The sequence below is a fragment of the Leuciscus leuciscus genome (genome assembly GCF_965113295.1).
Source record: "Leuciscus leuciscus genome assembly, chromosome: 8".
Taxonomy (NCBI): Eukaryota; Metazoa; Chordata; class Actinopteri; order Cypriniformes; family Leuciscidae; genus Leuciscus; species Leuciscus leuciscus.
In genome coordinates, this window is record NC_138732.1 from 5,017,999 (window position 1) to 5,032,788 (window position 14,790).

At 38.3% G+C, this 14,790-nt stretch overlaps 1 protein-coding gene across 2 annotated transcripts in view; it reads right to left on the reverse strand.

Moving 5' to 3' along the window:
• Nucleotides 1–1,367: 1,367 nt before the first annotated feature.
• Nucleotides 1,368–14,790, reverse strand: part of LOC309504074 (rho GTPase-activating protein 45-like) — a 70,607-nt gene continuing 57,184 nt past the window's right edge. For both annotated transcript variants that reach the window (XM_082177071.1, XM_082177070.1), the window contains 5 exons: nt 14,311–14,448; nt 10,719–10,957; nt 4,199–4,412; nt 4,064–4,115; nt 1,368–3,257 (listed from right to left, as the gene is read on the reverse strand). In XM_082177071.1, coding sequence (XP_082033197.1) covers nt 3,007–3,257; nt 4,064–4,115; nt 4,199–4,412; nt 10,719–10,957; nt 14,311–14,448 — 894 coding nt within the window. In that variant the 3' untranslated portion in view covers nt 1,368–3,006. The remainder of the gene's footprint in view (nt 3,258–4,063; nt 4,116–4,198; nt 4,413–10,718; nt 10,958–14,310; nt 14,449–14,790) is intronic.

Sequence of the window (14,790 nt, forward strand, 5' to 3'; positions counted from 1 at the left end):
CTCAATAAATCAATGAGTGACACTTACACATTATAAAACACAAATGCATACGCCCTGGGACGCAACACCAGTCAAATTAAATCATTAAAGGAAAATCCATCTTTCCAGTGCATACACAGAAAGCGGCATCAGATCTGGCATTCATGTATTTACAATTGCATAAATAAAGCTATGAGATCGTTACAATTATATTATAAAATATAAAAATAATAGATCACAATACTGTAGTTTATAGCCTAGGCTACTATATTTTAATCAAATAAATGCAGGCTGGGGGAGCGCATGAGACTTATTTCAAAAACATAAAAAAATCCAACTGACACACACACACACACACACACACACACACACACACACACACACACACACACACACACACACACACACACACACACACACACACACACACACACACACACACACACACACACACACACACACAGACTGATTAGTGCTCGGCTTCTCTGTGACGTCACCTGTGAACAGCTTTTCTTGACTCTCATTAGTAAACTCAAGGAGAGCCAGTTACCCAGAATTCAGCCTGGTGATCCAGTGGCACGGTACTTGGGGCTGAAACGAGGGCAGGAGAGAAAATCACTTCATCTGAAGACTTTTGTGCAATTTACTTAGTATTATAGTATTGAAGTATTAGTCAAACCAAAGTGTATTCATACCTTTTCTCACATTATCACAGTTTATTCCCTATAGTTTAGAAAATGGTAATAAAAATGACAAGAACTCGGTTGATATTTGACTGGTTTTGTCCGTCCTTCTGTTAGACTGTCTCACACATGAATTATGTTGAATATCTGTCAGCTGTTAAATTTAACTACACAATTAGATAATACCAGTTTAGCTCAACCAATCACCAAGCAATGCTTCATTGTGTTCAGTCTGTGTGTAAAAAGAGCATTAGCAATTAAAGACAAAACACTTCAGCAAAACATGATCAGCTCAAAGTGTCTGAAGAATTTTTGGTCCCAAATGTTCATAAATGTTACTGGTAGTCACAAGTATTTTTGGGTATAATATGTCTCAGTTTTCTTTATTGTGCTCTCCTCCCTTACATTAATGACCTATAGTGTCCTGCACACACTAGTGAGATGATATCTGGTGTCTGTATGTCCATTAAAGACGTGGTTGTGCGTGTCACAGGTGGTGAAGATCATCCGGCCCAGCGAGACGGCGGGACGATACATCACATACAGACTCGTACAGTAAAGATCCATCAGGATTTGATTCTTCTTTAAGGCTTTTCATTGTCGTCATGATCTTTTGGTTTATAATGGGCGATTCTTGTGATGGACGACAATTAATTTAATTTCCCCAAAACTTGTTTGTTTTTGCAAATAAAAAAATAAATCACCTTTTGTTTAATGAAAGGTTTTATTATGGCGTTGTGAATATTTTAACGTTTCTTCTGAATATATACAGTTTGGGAATGTACACAATGGTTTCCACTCACGCATTTATCAGTCAAGTCATGTGGTTAGTCTGAATACATGGTTCAGATGAACAACCATCCTTGTATGAGTAATGAAATATACACACTATAACAAATAAAGCATATGTTTGAAAGAGAAACCAGTGACGCATTAAAACCAGCACTGACCAGCAGCGGCTGTTAGTTCAACACAACCGTAACATCGTCTTACGCTCTTCTGTCAATAAACAAAGAAAAGGCTCCAGTGCTTTAGATGAAACTGTAATAAATACAAATGTTAAGAGTTCCTGTATATTCCTATGACAATATATGTGGAGACTTTTTAATATCTACACACCTTGAAATTGTATTATTAAATAATAATGGCATATATATGTTTGTTTCTGAAGGACAGAAATGATTGTATTCCAGTTCTTTATGGTTTATGCAGAATAGTGCACATGTGTATTTTGATATTGAATAAAGAGACGCGTTATTATAAACATCCAGTTTATATTAGCCAATATTTGAAACTACACTGATCTCACTTCTACAGTCTGAGGTCGTATCAGTTTGCCTCTCAGTCAAAACCCTCTTAAAGGGATAGTTCACCCGAAAATGAAAATTAGCCCATGATTTGCTCACCCTGAAGTCATCCTAGGTGTGTATGACATTCTTCTTTCAGACGAACACAATCAGAGTTATATAAAAAAAATGTCCTGGCTCTTCCAAGCTTTATAATGGGAGTGAATGGGCATTATTTTTCTTGAAGTCCATAAGTGCATCTATCCATGATAAAAGTGCATCTATCATCATAAAAGTGCATCTATCATCATAAAAGCACATCTATCCATGATTAAAGTGCTCCACATGGCTCTGCGGGGGTTAATAAAGGCTTTCTGAAGTGAAGCGATGCGTTCTTGTAAGAAAAAGATCCATATTTAAAACGTTATTGACTAAAATAACTAGCTTCCGGCAGACAGCCACACACAAGTCGACTTGCACCACAAGAGAAACACTTGACGATGACGATGTGTGATGTAGATGTAGGAGTAGCACAAGCTTTGACGCCTCTCGTGGTTCAAACACAGCACTGGGCAACTGCGCTCATCATTACGTTGTGCGTCAAGTTCAAGTGTTTCTCTTGTGGCGGAAATCTATGTGTACAGCCATCTGCCGGAAGCTGGTTATTTTAGTCGATAACGTTTTAAATATGGACATTTTTCTTACAAGAACGCATCGCTTCACTTCAGAAGGCCTTTATTAACCCCTCTGAGCCGTTTGGGACACTTTTATGATGAATAAATGCACTTTTATGGACTTAAAAATAATAATAATGCCCATTCACTACAATTATAAAGCTTGGAAGAGCCAGGACATTTTTTTTATATAACTCTGATTGTGTTCGTCTGAAAGAAGAATGTCATACACACCTAGGATGACTTCAGGGTGAGTAAATCATGGGTTAATTTAAATTTATGGGTGAACTAACCCTTTAATATGACTATTGTTTGACTTTGGGAATTAACACATACAAATGGTCTAACGGTTGAGATGGTTAAATTCCTAACGCCTCCCTGGTCTTACTGATCTGAGACCTGCTCGGAGTCGTTTCCCTCGGTTTCCTCATTTTCCCCTGTGCCGGTGGTCTGCTCCGGGATGGTCTCCGGGACGAGTGCGCTCAGGTCCAGGCTCACTCTGGGACTGGTCTGCTCTTCTTCTGTACTGGTCTCGCTCTCCTGACTCACCAGAGGAGGGCGCTGTCCTCTCGCTCTGCCCTGCTCCTCCACATCAGAGTCTGAGTCCTGAGAACCTGAGGAACCCACCGAATGACCTGAAGAGGGAACGGTACACTCGTTCAACAGTAACACGGCACAATTCATCAAAAAATACAAATAAAGTCACAGTGGGAATCTTTCAACAAATATTGTGATTTGAACTGCAATATGATGAACATTTAACATAAGGATAAAAGGATAAAAAGGCATTAAAACAACAAAAGAGCATTTTACAACTAAACTACTAAATCCTAATTATAATAATAACATTACAAACCTATAGATATAAAATATTTTATATTAAAAATAAAAATATTAAATACAATTTGTAAAAATAACATTCTAATATTTCTATATATGTTTATTTCAGATTCTCTTAATTAAAAAAACAAGCAACATTTTTCAATATTAATACTTTAATATTCTTAAAAATAATTTATAATTATAATGAATATATATATATATACACACACACAGACACGCTTGCATATATTTGTATGGTGTGTTTATTTCACAAATTCGCTTAATTCAAAAAACTTTAATATTGTTAAATAATATTATTTAATATTTATTTATTCATATATATGTATATTATGTACACATATATAGACTGTATGTGTGACTGTATTTATTTCATAGATTCTCTTAGTTCAAAATCTGAAGCAACATTTTACAATATTTATTAAATATAGTTAAAATAATAAAGAAAGTTTTTATTTAAATATTTATACATTTTTAATATAAATTCCACTTAATTTGAAAACCCAACCACAAAACATTTTATAATATTCAGATTTTAAATGTTAAAAATAAACATTACTTATTTAATATTTATTATTTCTAATATATGTGTTTCTCTCACCACATTCCAGATCCGCTCTATTTGTCTCTTCATGAGTTCCAGTCTCACAGTCCTGTGGAGGAGAATATGAGTAAGTGCATCAGAACCTCAGAATAAACCCATGTCCTTCATCACATCATGTGACTGTGTGCAGACCTGGCTCTGTGCTGGAGAGGAGACTGAGGAAGAGATGAAGATGCTCTGCTGGAAGACGATCAGAGCCTCTACGATGCGAGCCTGATGAGGGTAATCCACCAGAGATGAGAGCGACACCGTGGCGCCGGTGGGTTTGGGTCTCATCAGGGTCGGCCCGAACACGATGCCTAAATTACTAGCGCTCATTTTATTATCTTGCTCCAACTCAGACACTCTGAGAGAGAGAGAGAGAGAGAGAGAGAGAGAGAGCGAGAGAGCGAGAGAGAGTGAGAGAGAGTGAGAGAGAGAGACAGTGAGAGAAAGAGAGAGAGTGAGTGAGTGAGAGAGAGACAGACAGTGAGAGAGTGAGTGTGAGAGAGAGAGAGAAAGAGAGAGTGAGTGAGTGAGTGAGTGAGTGAGTGAGTGAGTGAGTGAGAGAAAGAGTGAGATAGTGAGAGACAGAGTGAGTGAGAGAGAGTGAGAGACATAGAGTGAGAGAGAGAGAGAGAGAGAGAGAGTGAGAGAGAGAAAGAGAGAGTGAGTGAGAGACAGTGAGTGAGTGAGAGAAAGAGAGTGAGAGACAGAGTGAGAGAGTTAGAGACAGAGTGAGAGAGAGAGTGAGAGAGTTAGAGACAGAGAGAGAGAGAGAGAGTTAGAGACAGAGTGAGAGAGAGAGAGTGAGTGAGAGACAGAGTGAGAGAGTTAGAGACAGAGTAAGAGAGAGAGAGAGAGAGAGAGAGAGAGAGAGAGAGAGAGAGAGAGAAAGAAAAAACAACATTAGCATTATACAGTGATGTTTCATATTACCAGCACAGTTATGACAAATCTATAAAACGAGATAGTTTTGCGAGATAGAGAACGTTTTGCGAACTTGATATTTCAAAAAGTGACTATTAAACAACTTTTATTTTTCTCATATTCATACAGTTAAAATGGTGACCAGTTACAGGACCTAAAATACATGCTCTCATATATGAAAATGTACAAAAAGAATAATAGTTCATGTTGTTTTTCAACTACCAAATTATTTAGCATGTCTTGTTTATAAATGTATTTGTGTTCTGAACTCATATGACTTAAATTATTATATATTTGACTATATTATTAAAATATAAAAACATTTAAAATTACATTTTATAATAATTACTATTAAATTATTAATATATTAAAACTTAAATACACTATATATTAAGAAGTTATAAAATATTAATTAGCCATTTTCTTACATTTTATTTTTCATTATTGAATTATTAAATTAATTACAATTATTATTATTATCATCAATATCCTTATTAAATAAGGCAAGGCAAGGCAAGGCAAGTTTATTTATATAGCACATTTCATACACAATGGCAATTCAAAGTGCTTTACATAGAAGAGATTAAAATAATAAAAAGAAATAAGAATAATTAAAACAGTTTAGAAAAATACAGTACAAACAGTCGGACGAACATTGGCACAGTGCTCATTCAGTAAATGCACAGCTAAACAGAAGTGTTTTGAGTCTGGATTTGAATGTGACCACTGTAGGAGCACATCTGATCTCTTCTGGAAGCTGGTTCCAGCTGCGGCTGGCATAATAGCTAAAAGCAGACTCACCATGTTTAGAGTGAACCCTTGGTATTTCAAGCTGATATGATCCTAATGATCTGAGTGATCTGTTGGGTTTATATTCAGTGAGCATATCTGCAATGTATTGAGGTCCTAGGCCATTGAATGATTTATATACCAGTAATAATACTTTAAAATCAATCCTAAGTTTAACTGGGAGCCAGTGTAAAGACCTGAGGACTGGTGTGATATGTTCATATTTTCTGGTTCTGCTCAGAATCCTGGCGGCAGCGTTCTGTATGAGCTGCAACTGTCTTATGGTCTTTTTGGGAAGGCCAGTGAGGAGTCCATTACAATAATCCACCCTGCTGGTGATGAAAGCATGCACAAGTTTCTCTAAGTCTTGTCTGGAAACAAAGCATCTAATTCTTGCAATATTTTTCAGATGATAGTATGCTGATTTAGTTATTGCTTTGACATGACTACTGAAACTAAGCTCTGACTCTAGTGTCACACCAAGATTCCTGACTTGATTTTTGGTTGTTTGACCCCTAGAGTGAAGGTATGCGTTCACCTTGAGAACTTCATCTTTGTTTCCAAACGCAATGACTTCAGTTTTGTCTTTGTTTAACTGAAGAAAGTTTTGACACATCCAACTGTTGACTTCATCAATGCATTGGCACAGGGAGTCAATGGGGCTGTAATCGTTAGGCGATAGGGCTAAGTAGAGCTGTGTGTCGTCTGCATAGCTGTGGTAAGCAATTTGGTTCTTTCTCATTATTTGGCTCATTGGGAGCATATACAGGTTGAACAGGAGTGGCGCAAGAATTGAGCCTTGAGGGACTCCGCATGTCATGGATGTCCACTCAGACTTATGGTCTCCTATACTCACATAATAACCTCTCCCATCTAAGTATGACCTGAACCATTTTAGGACTATCCCAGAAAGCCCCACCCAGTTTTCCAGCCTGTCCAGAAGTATGTTGTGATCGACAGTGTCAAATGCAGCACTGAGGTCGAGTAGTACCAGCACTGATAATTTGCCTGAGTCAGTATTTAAGCGAATATCGTTTATTATCTTTATGAGCGCTGTCTCTGTGCTGTGGTGCGGTCGGAAACCAGATTGAAAAATGTCAAAGTATCCATTCGAGCATAAGAATTTGTTCAGCTGATTGAAGATAACTTTTTCAATGATCTTACCTATGAAAGGAAGATTTGAGATTGGTCTATAGTTGCTTAATATGGTCTTATCCAGATTGCTCTTTTTCAGGAGGGGCTTGACAACTGCAGTTTTTAGGGAGTTTGGAAAACTCCCAGAGAGAAGTGAAGCATTTACCACTTCTAGAAGATCTGCTTCTAAACTGTTTAACACACTTTTGAAAAAAGATGTGGGAAGTGTGTCAAGAGCGCATGTTGATGTTTTAAGGTACTGTACGGTTTCTTCCAAAATTTTGCCATCAATTTCTTTGAAATCAGACATAGTAACTACTTTCTCAGGTGGTTTGATCTGTCTGACCCCAGCGCAAGTCAAGGATGTGCTGATCACCTTTCTGATATTATTGATTTTCTCAGAGAAGAAAGAAGCAAACTCACGGCACTTGCTGTCTGAGAGCATTTCACTGGGAATCTGGCTTGGGGGGTTTGTCAGTCTCTCTACAGTAGCAAAAAGAGTGCGTGTGTTGTTTAAATTACTGTTTATAATATTTGAGAAGAAAGTCTGTCTAGCTTTGCCTAGTTCCATATTGAAAGCATGAAGGCTGTCTTTGTAGATGTTATAATGGACTACAAGTTTTGTCTTCCGCCACATGCGCTCTGCTTTTCTGCATTGTCTTTTCATATTTTGCACTGCTGTTGAGTTTCTCCAAGGTGCCTTTTGTCTGCCACTCTTCTTCCTGACTTTAACAGGAGCAATATCATCAATTACACCTTTAACTTTTGAGTTAAAAGAATCAAGGAGAAAATCAACAGAGTCAGCAGATATGCTTGGTGTTAAAGATATAGCCTTCATAAATAGTACACTAGTGTTCTCATTTAAGCATCTCTTCTTGACAGACACAGATCTAGCTTCAGTGGCAGGAGAGATCAATATATCAAAGAAAATACAGAAATGATCAGACAGTGCTACATCCTTAATAACAATCGATGAAATGTTTAGACCCTTACTGATAAGTAAATCTAGAGTGTGTCCATGATTGTGTGTGGGTCCATGTACATGCTGAGTCAGATCAAAAGTTTTTAAAACAGTTTTGATTTCTTTTGCCATATTGTTTTCTGCATTATCTATATGGATGTTAAAATCTCCAGCAATGGCAAAACAGTCAAACTCTGAGGTAATTGTTGATAACAGTTCTGTAAAGTCCTCAGCAAAGGCTGGAGAGTATTTTGGAGGCCTGTAAATAATGAAAAGTAAAATGCGTGGAGCACCTTTTAACACAATACCCAGATATTCGAAAGACAGGTAATTCCCAAATGATATTTGCTTACATTGATAGATATCTTTAAAAAGAGCAGCTAGACCCCCACCTCTCTTAACAGCTCTGCAGACACTCATAAAAGTAAAGTTAGGAGGGGATGTTTCATTGAGGATTGTTGCACTGCAGCTGTCTTCTAGCCAGGTTTCATTTAGAAGCATAAAATCCAGGTTGTTTGTGGTTATTAAGTCGTTGACTAGAAGTGATTTATTTTTAAGTGAGCGAATGTTTAAAAGAGCTAACTTAACAGACTTACTTTTCCCCACAGCAATATTAGTTTGACGTGTAATAGGCACCAGATTAGTTAGGTTTGCTGTACGGCTATTGAAGGCCTTAGACTTTCTATCATGTAATAGAACAGCAATAGAGAAAGATACAGGCACACTGGGTTCCCGCTTGTTTTGTAAACATTTGAGAAAGTTACTGTTATCAAAACGGGGACCCGACACATATCACTGAGAGCTGGTATCAGTTGTTTTTGGTTCACCTCAAGCAGATGGAGGAGGGTGTGGGCCCTGGCGTTGTGGCAGAGGCCGAAGAGCTCTCACAGGAGGAGGGGGAGGGTGAGCTGGGCCCGCAGGCTTTGGTGGTAGTGGTGCCTGTCTTTTTTTAGTTGGTATCTGGGGGCTTGCAGCAAAAGAGTGGGATAGTCTGGTTCCAGCATGCACCAGTTCTTCCATTTTCTGTGAGAAGCACAGTAGTGGCGTTGCAGGGGAGAGGGAGAAAGTGTCTGGTGAAAGGGGCTGTTGCTCTGGTGTTATAGGAGGCTGTAATATGCTGTCCTGGCTTCCCTGGCTGTTTTCCAGGAAGTCGTCCTTGGGTGCTGAATCTTCAAGCAGTTCTGATATGGCTGTCTGTGGTGAGCTCTGTGTGCAGGGCTCAGCTGAGATTGTGTCCGTGAGCAGAGGTTGTTGTGGCGGAGTGGTGTTATCATGTCCATTTTGCTGCTGAAGTGAAGTCCCGTGGTCATTCATACTGTGTCCAGGTGTGTGTGTGCCGTTCAGATTGAGTGGATTGGCACAAACCGCAGAAGGATGATTTAGGGAGAAGTCGAAATTGTCCTTTAACACTCTTGAACCAAGTTTGTTTGGGTGATGGCCATCCCGATGAAACAGTTGTCGTTGACTCCAGAAAAGATTGAAATTGTCAATGAAGTTCACTGCTTTTATATTGCAGGTTTTTTGCAGCCATGTATTTAGCCCAAGCAACCGTGAAAACCTGTTTGTTCCTCTTGCTGGGAGTGGTCCACTGATGAATGTTTGAACTTTCAGTCTTTTAAGTGTTTCAAAAAGTTTATTGAAATCCTTCTTAAGGAGTTCTGACTGCTCTTTATGAATATCATTCTTCCCCACATGTATGATGAGTCGATTAGCAGTCTTATGTTTCATCAGAATGTTCTGAAGTTCCCTGTTTATATCAGAAGTTGTTGCTTGTGGAAGGCAGCACGTAGTTGTATCCCTGGTGCTAATATTTCTGATTATGGAGTCCCCCACTATCAGAGTCCTGGGCTCGGCTGTGCTCTGAGCTGAGTGCCGCTGTCTGCTCGACCTTGAGCGCCAGTTAGCATCAGTGTTAGCTACTGGCTGATACAGTCTGTGTTCGATCACATTCATCACGTTTGGGGGTTCCTCATTTACATTCATTAGTACTTCAAATCTGTTCTCAAGATGTATAGGTGTTGGTGGGAGACCAGTGTTTGCAGTCTTTGTCAGAGCTGTATCTGGGGTAGAGGATGCTACTGCGGTAATATGTGAGGCTCGTGACAATCTGATGTCTCGAGTGCCTTTGGGTCTCGCTCCCTGTTTGTGCCATCGATTCGTAAGTCGATCGGCTTGTTTCTCTACCTGTCGAGGAGCACTAGTTTCATGGGACTCACCGGCTATATGCTGAGGGCGTCCATGACGAAGCTCTGTTGTGTGTTCCGTCTGGTTTGGTGGTCCCGTAAATAACTTTGTTTCAAGAACTGCAATCCTTTGTAAAAGTCTGTGGCAGTTAGTGCAGCAAGTAGATTCCAGAAGAGGCATTTTCTCTTATCCTTGTAGGCAGTTGTGTTTTCCTTTCCCGGTATGTAAGCTGGTCGGGTAAAAGAATTCTCAGTTTTTGTAGTAATCCAAACTTTGTCGTATGAGCACTGTGCTGATTTGCTGAAGTTAAAATTAGGTGATAAAAGGAAATAAAATAAAGGAAATAAAATATAGAAAAAATAGGAGATAAAATGTAAAAGCGATAGAGCAAAACGCGGAGCAGTAAGCAAGAGCGTCCGAACAGTAGCTGAGCAGGAAGAAATAAAGTATACCTTTATGATTTTGTAAAGTTCCAGTCTTTCTATAATCATGAAGATCAATATATTTTATGATACATTTCAAAACTAATAGTTATCATAGTTTTTGTACAGTTCAGAGCAAAGTGTCAGTATTTAGAGTTTTTTAAAAATATTATACATAATTGAATATGGCATTGACATGTCTAATAATCTCACCAGGCGTGTGTTTCTCAGGTCTGAGTGTGCAGAAGCTCACCTGCGCAGGTGTCGGACGATGTACTTCAGCGTGGAGATGTTAGTGTGTGGCAGCCGCTTGAGCAGCTCTCTGAGTTTCTGCACTAATGTCTGCACCTCCGGCTCTGTTTCTGACCCACGATCCACCAGCTCTGGGCTTTTCACGCCCTCGCCGGCCTCTGAGCCGTCCGAGCTCAGGCTCTCCTTCGCCAGTCCCATCAGATCATTATACTGACGGAAGGGCATGATGGGCTCCGGCAGCTGAGGAGGAGACAGAGACCGTGAACATAACACTGTGTGCTAACTACACGCGATAAAAGCCTCTTTTCCATGTTGATCAGAGTGTGTGTCCTAACCAGCCGCGACGGCGACGATTGTATTTTAGAAACGGTTTCTATTTTTCTGTCGCGCTGGAACAACAAACACAAAGTGTGGCGATGATAATCTCAGGTCGTGTTTATGTGCTTTATTTAATGTTAAAAGCGTGTAATGTGACTTTGAATATCATTTAGTGCTCCAGCTTTGAGGCTGTAAAAGCAACAATGGATAATTCACCTCAGATCTTGAAATTAAACAAATGGAAACAAGAACGTTCAAACTGTGAACAAACAAGTGTATTCTTTGACAAAGATTGTTTTAGTAACTCAGTAGCCTATGTATTTTTAATAATGTTTAAATGGTGTAATATTTGTGAATTTGATTATGTAGCTACTTATCCATTTTCTTGCGAGTGCTGTGAGACTCCGCCCACATGCTGTTCTGATTGGCTGACTCCGCCCACATACTGTTCTGATTGGCTGTGGGTTTTGATTGATTTTTAAAAATAATAGTTCATGTTGTTTTTCAACTACCAAATTATTTTGCATGCCTTGTTTATAAACGTATTTGTCTTTTGAACTCGTATGACTTAAATTATTACATATGACTATATTATTAAAGTATAAAAAAAATAAAATTTTATAATAAACTATTAAATTATTAAACTTAAATCATTAATATATTAAAACATAAATACACTATATATTCAGAAGTTATAAAATATTAATTAGGAATTCATTTTAAAATATTTTTTTCCATTACTGAATTATTAAATTAATTACAATTATTATTATTATCATAATTTTTTTGCGCATCTCGCAGTCACGTCGCGTCTAGTGTGGACAGACGCATTACTTGTCGCTGGAATCTTATCGCATCGCATCTGGTTATGACACAGTGTCACACAACGCTGGTCTATTACTAGGAACACTTTCATCTTAATGTCACTGAACAGGATCTATGTCATTTTGTCAATTACTACACAACTCTGCATCTTGAAAAAAAATAAAAATAATCTGCTCATTCACCAAAAAAGGCCTAATATTACCAAAATCTTTTCAAATTATATATATATGTGTATATATATTTATATTAGTGCTGCACGATTAATCATATCGCAATCGCGATGTCAAGCCTACGCGATTATATGACGCAAAATGCTGCGATTTTATATTAAATAAACAAATTAGCGCTGTTAACGCAATTAACGCAGCATCTGTACATTTTTGGCATCCTTTGGCTAGTGTTACATGATCCCGCCTCTTATTCATGCAAATGCTTTTAAACCATTCATGCGCGATAAGACAAAAAAAGAACGCGCTGTCAGTGAATGTCCTCCTGACACACACACACACACACACACGACCCACAGATAGACGTGCGCCAGTATCAAGTTCTCTTTCGAGCTTGAACGAACAATAACACACACAATTATGCCAAAATGTCTTTTTGTGGAGTATCTTCATAACATAAGAGTAGTCTTATGATGAACGTGAAGAGTTGTGACTCGTGAGAGAATGAGGCGCATGTGAGATCCACGTCTCTGTCAGCAGTGGCTGGTCTTAAAGGAACACTCCACCGTTTTTTGAAATAGGGCTTATTCACCTTCTTTCCTACATTTAGATAGGTGGGCAAATGCATTTTTGTCTCAGTGCATGCATTGTTTTAGTTTGACAGGGTCGGCGCTAGCTTAGCTTAGCATAATGAATGGAATCCTTTGTTGCCAGCTAGCATGTCCTGAGTAAAAGTGATAAAAAATTTTTTAAAAACCCACCTAATTACTTCTTGTGGCCTGCGTATTCACAACAAGTACAAATAGCGATGCAGATTAACACTAGACGATTTCCTATGCAGATTTTGACTTGGGACTATATTAGGGGGAAGCACAGGCGAAGCACTGCTACTTGGGCGCAGAGATATCACGCCCAAGTAGCAGTGCTTCGCCTGTGCTTCCCCCTAATATAGTCCTTAATATATAAGTCAATATCTGCCTAGGAAATCGCCTAGTGTTAATCTGCATCACTGTTTGTACTTGTTGTGAATACGCAGGCCACAAGAAGTAATTAGGTGGGTTTTTAAATTTTTTTATATCACTTTTACTCAGGACATGCTAGCTGGCAACAAAGGATTCCATTTATTGTGCTAAGCTAAGCTAGCGCCGACCCTGTCAAACTAAAACAATGCATGCACTGAGACAAAAATGCATTTGCCCACCTATCTAAATGTAGGAAAGAAAGTGAATAAGCCCTATTTCAAAAAACGGTGGAGTGTTCCTTTAAAGGGACAGTACACAGTAGCCACAAATTATATCTGTCGCTAAAGTTAATCAATGAACAAAGGGAACAGAGAAAAACACTCACTTGACTAAATAACTTTTTTCTTTAGTCAGATTATCACTAATCTGTGTGTGCATTTATTTTCCTTGAGAACCAAGCAAGTTGACTCATGAAACCATTTGTTTATTATATCGCATATCGCAATCGCAATATTGACCTCTATTATCGCAATATGACATTTTCCCCAAATCGTGCAGCCCTAATTTATATTGGGGTGTGTGAATATATCGTCTAAAATAATATCGTAATTGTTGTTTTAACGATGTTTAAACATATCTAGAGAGCACACGCATACACTATGTGATTTAGTGTATTTAAATACAATTATAATGCCCTCAAAATTAAAGAAAAGGGGGCAAAAATACCTCTGTATGTCTTTTATATTCATATAATTTAATATAGTTATCAATATCCCACGAAGGGTGCTGTTTTTCCTCCAAATATAAGCACGATCACAAATGTGATTTTGATTTTATACAACAGTTCAATAAACAAGAAGTTAATATTAAGTGACTTGCATTTTAGACACAAAACAGCCTGTTTTTGTTCAATTCCACCAGTAAAGATAGTTCTGAACAAAGTGTCTCTGAGCGAAACACGGCGGTGTTTCATAACTGAATGAACGAATCGGTTGAATGAATGATTCAATGACTCACTCATTAAGCTTAGTTCCTGAATTGAATCAATTGAAACTCAATGACTCACTCATTAACAGTGACTTGCTGCCATTTAAAGTATCTTTTAATTTTTTTTAAGAGGAAAAAATGCTCTTTTTTTGGAATCAGAGCCCCAACATGAATAAGAAGCAAGTATTGGACTTCATTCAGCACATTTGATGCTATAGATGATAATTTTCGCTCACAAATCAGTGCAAAACGAACAGGAAACGTCTTTCCAATAAACACTCTTAGAATGGAAGTGTGATCTTGTATTTGTGTTGACCCGTGTCAGGTGACTCACCTGTCTCAGGTAGAGCTTTAACACGTTGCTGATGTCATGTGGAGACGCCTGCGAGAGCTCCACCAGCTCTTTGCCGTTCTCAAACGCCTGGCACAACTTTTCCACACGGGTCTTCACGCCGTTCACACAATAGATTCCCTGAAGAGGAGCAAAGAAAGCATTAACCCTGTCAAGCCTACTGTGTCATATCTGATATGAAAATATCCAAGACCTCTAAATGATCAGCATGATCGAAACTTTGGTATAAAACCTGTTGCACTCAATCTACTACAGTCCTTCTGTCGTCTGATTGACAGCTCATACTTTTTAGCAAGTAAAAACCTTTAAATATAATTGTAAAAACGTCCACCTTCAGCTCGTGGTTCATGTGTATTTTTTTCTGTCAAATCTTTAATGATTTAATAGAGTAAACGTAAAAACTTTGATATTGTCAGTAATGTTTTTAAGATGAACACTTACTGGACTGAAGCAACTTTGGTT